The 8,017-nt window shown below is 44.5% G+C and overlaps 1 protein-coding gene across 5 annotated transcripts in view; it reads left to right on the forward strand.

Annotated features, from left to right (window-relative positions):
* The first annotated feature begins 567 nt into the window (after positions 1 to 567).
* slc8a4a (solute carrier family 8 member 4a) overlaps positions 568 to 8,017 on the forward strand; it is a 92,729-nt gene continuing 85,279 nt past the window's right edge. For 4 of the 5 annotated variants that reach the window (XM_076274583.1, XM_076274584.1, XM_076274586.1 and 1 more), the window contains exons 1-3: positions 820 to 1,038; positions 1,665 to 2,234; positions 2,924 to 3,223. In XM_076274583.1, the coding sequence (XP_076130698.1) occupies positions 835 to 1,038; positions 1,665 to 2,234; positions 2,924 to 3,223 (1,074 nt within the window). In that variant the 5' untranslated portion in view covers positions 820 to 834. Of the gene's footprint in view, positions 1,039 to 1,664; positions 2,235 to 2,923; positions 3,224 to 8,017 lie in introns of all 5 variants that reach the window. The other variant, XM_076274582.1, reaches the window with a different exon arrangement.

Here is an 8,017-nt window from a genome sequence, read left to right on the forward strand (position 1 = left end):
TGTGTGTGTACATGTGTTTCTGTGTGTGTGTGTATGTGTGTGTGTGTGTGTGTGTGTGTGTACATGTGTTTCTGTGTGTGTGTGTGTGTGTGTGTGTACATGTGTTTCTGTGTGTGTGTGTGTGTGTGTGTGTGTGTGTTTCGGTGTGTGTCTGTGTATGTGTGTTTCAGTGTGTGTGTATGCGTGTGTGTGTGTGTGTGTGTGTGTTTCAGTGTATGTGTGTGTTTCAGTGTGTGTGTGTGTGTCAGTGTGTGTGTGTGTTAGTGTGTGTGTGTCTGTGTCTGTGTGTATGTCAGTGTGTGTGTATGTCAGTGTGTGTGTGTGTGTGTATGTGCACTTGCGCTTTGGGACTGTACACCTACAGTGTAAAGAGATTGTATGATGAGCGCACTAATTAGTCTTTCCCTGGTGTCTCCAACTTCACCCTATTTCAAATGAACACTTTGTTTCAGCAGCACGACTAACCTGTATGTGTGTGTGTGTGTGTGTGTGTGTGTGTGTGTGTGTGTGTTTCTGTCGCCCACAGGTGTGTGTCCAGAAGCACGTGACGTCCTGAACCCTCCCAACATGGCAGCATTTGTCCTTCCTTCTCTTCCTCTCTCATCCCTCTCTCCCCACCTCTCCTCCTTCCTCCTCCTCCTCCTCTTCCTCTTCCTGGGCCTCGCGCCCCACCCCTCCCTGGCCGGCTCCTCCGCGCCGGACGTTCCGGCCGCTAACTGCTCGAGCGACGACGCGTGTGCGGACGGCGTGGTTCTGCCCGTGTGGAACCCGCAGAACCCAGCGGTGGGCGACAAGGTGGCGCGTGCCATCGTCTACTTCGTGGCGCTCATCTACATGTTCATGGGCATGTCCATCATCGCCGACCGCTTCATGTCGTCCATCGAGGTCATCACCTCGCAGGAGAAGGAGATCACCATCAAGAGGCCCAACGGCGAGACCAGCACGGCCACCGTGCGCATCTGGAACGAGACGGTGTCCAACCTGACGCTCATGGCCCTGGGCTCGTCCGCGCCCGAGATCCTGCTGTCCGTCATCGAGGTGATTTTCTTCATATAATAGAGTTATAATATAGTTATAGATATAGATATATAGATAAATAGGTATATATATATATATATATATATATATATATATATATATATATATATATATATATATATATATATATATATAATAATAATAATAATAATAATATAGTTATAATATAGTTATATATATATAGATATATAGATGCATAGACTTTAGAGTTATATATAATAATAATAATAATAATAATAATAATAATAATAATAATAATAATATAGTTATAATAATAGTTATATATATATATAGAGATATATAAATAGACTTTCCCCTGGGGATCAATAAAGTATCTATCTATATATCTATCTATCTAATGTATCTATCTATCTATCTATCTATCTATCTATCTATCTAATGTATCTATCTATCTATCTATCTAATGTATCTATCTATCTATCTATCTATCTATCTATCTATCTAATGTATCTATCTATCTATCTATCTATCTATCTATCTATCTATCTAATGTATCTATCTATCTATCTATCTAATGTATCTATCTATCTATCTATCTATCTATCTATCTATCTATCTATCTAATGTATCTATCTATCTATCTATCTATCTATCTATCTATCTAGGTGTGCGGCCACGGCTTCGACGCGGGCAACCTCGGGCCGTCCACCATCGTGGGCAGCGCGGCCTTCAACATGTTCGTGATCATCGGCATCTGTGTGTACGTGGTGCCGGACGGCGAGGTGCGCAAGATCAAGCACCTGCGCGTGTTCTTCGTCACGGCTGCCTGGAGCATCTTCGCCTACATCTGGCTCTACCTGATCCTGGCGGTCATCTCGCCCGGCGTGGTGGACGTGTGGGAGGCCGTGCTCACCTTCCTCTTCTTCCCCGTCTGCGTGCTGCAGGCCTGGGTGGCCGACCGCCGCCTGCTCATCTACAAGTACGTGCACAAGCGTTACCGCGCCGACAAGAGCCGCGGCATCATCATCGAGACCGAGGGCGCCGACAGCGTCTTCGCCAAGATGGAGGTGGAGATGGACGGCCAGGCCAACTCGCACCACAAGGAGGCGCTAGACGGCATGCTGGCCGGTGTGGAGGAGGGAGGAGGAGGAGGAGGAAGCAGCCGTGAGGAAGAGGAGGCGCGCAGGGAGATGGCACGCACGCTGAAGGACCTCAAGCAGCGCCACCCCGACAAGGTACACACAGCGCCACCCCGATAAGGTACACACAGCGCCACCCCGATAAGGTACACACAGGACCGTCATTTTACAGTTTCATATGTCGTATGAGTTTCAGCTGTTTTAGCACACTGGCACAGTCACACTGGCACATTGGCAGCCCAGCAGAAGGTGGTATTACATTATTCTTGATTGCACTGTGCCCATATGTATGATAAAACGACAATAAAAGAAATCTTAGAACAAAACATTCGTCCACGTCTTAAATCAGGTGGGTCAGAGAAGAGCAAAGGTTGACCAGCATTGAGCACTGAACTGAAAAGAAATCTCATGAAATCATGACTTTTGACCTCTTGTGAATGTTGAACTTCTTGTGAATGTTGAACATCTTGTGAATGTTGACATCTTGTGAATGTTGACATCTTGTTGAATGTTGAACCTCTTGTGAATGTTGAACCTCTAGTCTCTTGTGAATGTTGACCTCTTGTGAATGTTGACGTCTTGTGAATGTTGACCTCTTGTTGACCTCTTGTGAGTGTTGACCTCTTGTGAATGTTGACCTCTTGTTGACCTCTTGTGAGTGTTGACCTTTTGTGAATGTTGAACCTCTTGTGAATGTTGAACCTCTTGGGAATGTTGAACCTGTTGTTGATGTCTTGTGAATGTTTACTTCTCGTTGACCTCTTGTGAATGTTGACCTCTGGCAGGACATGGAGCAGCTGATCGAGATGGCCAACTACCAGGTGCTGGTGCAGCAGCAGAAGAGCCGGGCGTTCTACCGCATCCAGGCGACGCGCATGATGACCGGCGCCGGGAACATCCTGAAGAAGCACGCGGCCGACCAGGCCCGCAAGGTGGTCAGCTGCCACGAGGCCAACGCCCAGGAGGAGGACCCCCACACCGTCTACCTGCAGTTTGAGCCCTTCCACTACCAGTGCTTTGAGAACTGCGGCTCGCTCAAACTGACCGTCGGACGCCACGGGGGGGACCCGGGCTGCACCGTCAAGGTGAGGAGGACCTGAGAGAGAGCACCCTCGTGGTCCCTCTCTGGGGTATGAGATTGTGCTGGTCTGAATGCCTAAGGGATTAGTGAATCATTTGGTTTATTAGCACACACTTGGCATGAAGAGCTTCTTTGGTTGGAATAGCTTTCAGTCTAAATGAATGAATGAATGAAGGAATAAACTTTATTGTCATGATAGTATTTGTTGAGTCTAGTTAGTATTTGTTGAGTCTAGTTAGCATTTGTTGAGTCTAGTTAGTATTTGTTGAGTCTAGTTAGTATTTGTTGAGTCTAGTTAGTATGTTGAGTATTTGTCTTCCTGGGGAGCTGTGGAACAGGTGGCTGCAGCTTCCGTACCACGTGCTATGTGCTACGAGCTACGGACTATGGGCTACGGTCTACTGACTATGGGCTACGGTCTACCGACTATGGGCTATGGGCTACAGGCTATGGGCTACATGCCACGGGCTACGAGCTATGGGCTACATAATAATAATAATAATAATAATAAGCTTTATTTGTATAGCACCTTTCATACACAGAATGCAGCTCAAAGTGCTTTACATTTGAAGCATGTAACAAAATAATAGTCAGTCAGTCATTATCAATCACATTTCTTCATTGCTGGGGCCGTTTATGATCCACTCAGCAACATATCAAAAATATAGAAAATGACATGTCATAAGACTGGCAGCCTTAACCCTCTTACCCCCCACAAGCACGCCATATGGCAACTGTGGCAAGGAAAAACTCCCATATTCCAGGAAGAAACCTTGAGCAGAACCTGACTTAATAGGGGGAGCCCATCTGCTTCTGGCTGGCTGCGCCCTCCAATAGCAGCAGATGTAGAATAATCTGAAAAAGTAGTCTACAGGATAAGACGAGTTAACTAAAAGCTTTCCTGTACAGGTATGTTTTCAGATCTTTTTTAAAAATATTTACTGAACTCGCCTGCTTGATGTACAGAGGCAGGGTGTTCCATAGTTTGGGGGCATAATGGATAAAAGCAGCTTCTCCACTTTGTTTGTGGAGCACTTTGGGTACGATTAAAAGATTAGAATTGGATGATCTAAGTTTCCTTTGTGGTTGATAAGATATTAAAAGCTCAGAGATATATGAAGGTGCTGTGCCATTCAGAGCTTTGTAAGTAATTAACATAACCTTAAAATCAATTCTATAGGAAATAGGGAGCCAGTGCAGTTCAGCCAACACAGGGGTGATGTGTTCTCTCTTCTTAGTCTTAGTTAAAAGTCTAGCCGCAGAGTTCTGTATGAGTGCCAATTTCTTTAGATGTTTTTTGGGAAGACCAGTGAAAAGTGCATTGCAGTAGTCTAACCTGCTAGTGATAAAGGCGTGAATTAGTTTTTCTGCATCTTGTTGAGTTAAAAAGGGCCGCACTTTGGCAATGTTTCTCAAGTGGAAATAGGCTGTTTGAGTAACTTTACTGATATGGGGCTTAAAACTTAACTCTGCATCTAAGATGACACCGAGGCTTGTTACTTTTGGTTTGACCTGGTGTGCCAAGTTCCCCAGATTACTAAGAACAATATCTCGCTTTAGTTTTGGTCCCACCAAAAGTACCTCTGTTTTGTCATCATTTAGTTTCAGAAAATTTTTGCTCATCCACTGATTAATGGAGGTTAGGCATGCAGTGAGGGAGCAAAGGCCATCTGGGTTAGTTGGCTCCACAGAAATATACAATTGGGTATCATCTGCGTAGCTATGGAAGTTTACATTATGCTGACTTATGACATTTCCCAATGGAAGCATATATAGGGAAAATAGCAGGGGACCAAGGCAGCTCCCCTGGGCCACACCAAAAGGCAAGTCATGTTTTTCAGATACATGATCTCCTAGACTGATATAAAAATCTCTGCCAGTAATGTAGGTTTGAAACCAGTTTAGAGCATTATCAGAGAGACCCACCCACTTCGCAAGGCGGTGAATTAGGATGCTATGATCAATGGTGTCAAATGCCGCACTCAAATCCAGAAGAATAAGGATTGAGACTTTGTTTGAGTCAGTAGCCAGTCTGAGATCATTGACTATTTTTACTAGAGCCGTTTCTGTGCTGTGATTTGATCTAAAACCTGATTGGAATTTTTCAAGGATACTGTTTTCGTTGAGGAAGGTATTTAACTGATTACAAACAACTTTTTCAAGTACTTTGCTCAGGAACGGTAGATTTGATATAGGCCTGTAGTTGCTCAGATTGGTATGGTCAAGATTTGACTTTTTAAGTAAAGGTTTCACAACAGCGGTTTTAAAAGCAGTTGGAAATATACCTGTTTCTAATGAGGTATTTATTACCTTGAGAATAAAGGGAGCTAAGCTATCATATAGTTTTTTGAGGAATCTAGTAGGGATTGGATCTAAAACACATGTTGAGGAGCCGGTTTGAGTTATAATTTTACCAAGCTCAGATTGAGTAATAGTGCTAAAGGACCTTAATTTTGGGGGGCTGTTTTTGGGTGTACTATCAAACATATTACTTGTATTACCAATAGCCTCCCTTATAGAAATTACTTTGTTTTCGAAGAAGTCTGCAAATTCTTCGCATCTTAGAGAGGATGCCTGACTGAGTGTATCAAAAGGTGTTTGATGCAATAGCCTATCAATGGTAGAGAACAACACCCTAGAGTTTCCACTGTTTTCAGCAATTACCTTAGAGAAGTGGTTCCTTCTCTCATTCCGAATAGCTCTATTATAATTTGCTATTTTTTCTTTTAGAATGGCACGGTGAACCTGTAACTTAGTTTGGTACGGGCTACGGGCTATGTGGTACGGGCTATGTGGTACAGTCTGCTTGCTATGTGGTATGGGCTATGTGGTACAGTCTGCTTGCTATGTGGTACGGGCTATGTGGTACAGTCTGCTTGCTATGTGGTACGGGCTATGTGGTACAGTCTGCTTGCTATGTGCTACGTTCTACTGGCTAGGGGCTGCAGTGTCCGTACCACATTCCAGTCCAAGTACCCACAGCGTCCGAATCCAACCTGCAGTCTTCACTGTCCTGTCTGAATGAAGGCGCAAAGCATTAAAAAAGCTCTTGGGTTCATGCATCTGCCATGTGCCACTCTTAGAATGCTTTTCTGCACCTTCCTGTTGGGGGCGCTGTGATTACTGTACACACTCTGATTATTCTCTAGCCTCAGCCAAACAGGAAATGCATATTCATCACACCACAAGAGGACCATATGTTTTCAGCATTAATAATATGTGCATTGTAAATATACTGTATATACGGTGGTGTCCAACTATCTAACCTCGATGATTAAAATATTAGCTCAGCTCGTCTTGTAGATGTACGTGCACCCTGTTCTGCATTTAGATAATAAAAAGCCATTAAATAATGCACAATACCCTTCATTAGTTACCATGCTAATGAAGCATAATTGGCCTTAAGAGTGATTAAAGATTCTGTAGGGTAGTGTTTCACCCTTGGGATGCTCAGTGCTCCGGTTATAGGGCATTAGTATTCCATATTCTATATTCCACATTCTTTCTGAAGTCTTACGTCCTCTTACATCACATTGTGTGTGTGTGTGTGTGTGTGTGTGTGTGTTTGTGTGTGTGTGTGTGTGTGTGTGTGTGTGTGTGTGTGTGTCTGTGTGTGTGTGTGTGTGTGTGTGTGTGTGTGTGTGTGTGTGTGTGTGTGTGTGTGTGTGTGTGTGTGTGTGTGTGTGTGTCTGTGTCTGTGCCTGTGTGTGTGTGTGTGTGTAGAGGAGGTCTGGTGTGTTTGCAGAACAGCTAGTGGACATGACAGGTCAGTCTCGGTGCTCTCGGCAGAGAGGACCCAACCCTGCAGCTCCTAAGTGTGTGTGTGTGTGTGTGTGTAGAGGACCCAACCCTGCAGCTCCTAAGTGTGTGTGTGTGTGTGTGTGTAGAGGACCCAACCCTGCAGCTCCTAAGCGTGTGTGTGTGTGTCTGTGTGTGTGTGTGTGTGTAGAGGACCCAACCCTGCAGCTCCTAAGTGTGTGTGTGTGTGTGTGTGTGTGTAGAGGACCCAACCCTGCAGCTCCTAAGTGTGTGTGTGTGTGTGTAGAGGACCCAACCCTGCAGCTCCGACAGGTCCGGTCCAGTCTGCCGGCCCCAGAGGAGAGCAGACAGCACACGGGCCTGGACCCACATCATAACACACACTCTCTGTGCCACATCATAACACACACGGGCCTGGACCCACATCATAACACACACAACATCATAACACACACTCTCTGTGCCACATTATAAAACACACCACATTATAACACACACTCTCTGGTGCCACATCATAACACACACTCTCTGAATGGACTGAACTGGACTCTGAATGGAGTGAGATGCACATTAACATTCGTTTGAGCATCACTCTGAATGGAGTGAGATGCACATTAACATTCGTTTGAGCATCACTCTGAATGGAGTGAGATGCACATTAACATTCGTTTGAGCATCACTCTGAATGGAGTGAGATGCACATTACAGTTTTTCTCAGTCGCTTTGGTGCTTTTCTCACATCACTATTAACATTTGCACAGCAGTTAGTGCAATTCTCAAAACAATTAGTGCAAACTGCAAAACCTAGTGGATGACCTGCAAAAGCACGTCACTTGCTCAAAATGGATAGTCCATTCCTCAAAAGCAGGTATTCATGTCAATGAAACTGTCAGTGTCATTAAAATGAGAAGTCTTGACACCATCGTTTATGAACAAGATAGTCAAATGGCTTTGTCATGTTTTCATTATGACAGTTCTCTCAGTGTTTTTCAATGCAAAAAAAGGTCAGAACTCGGTGACACTACCTGAACATGCTCAA

This window comes from Alosa pseudoharengus, unplaced genomic scaffold (assembly GCF_046254945.1).
Source record: "Alosa pseudoharengus isolate Yale_2024_CS ecotype anadromous, Long Island Sound unplaced genomic scaffold, YU_APseudo_1.1 YU_APseudo_1.1_scf_8, whole genome shotgun sequence".
In the NCBI taxonomy this organism is placed as follows: domain Eukaryota; kingdom Metazoa; phylum Chordata; class Actinopteri; order Clupeiformes; family Clupeidae; genus Alosa; species Alosa pseudoharengus.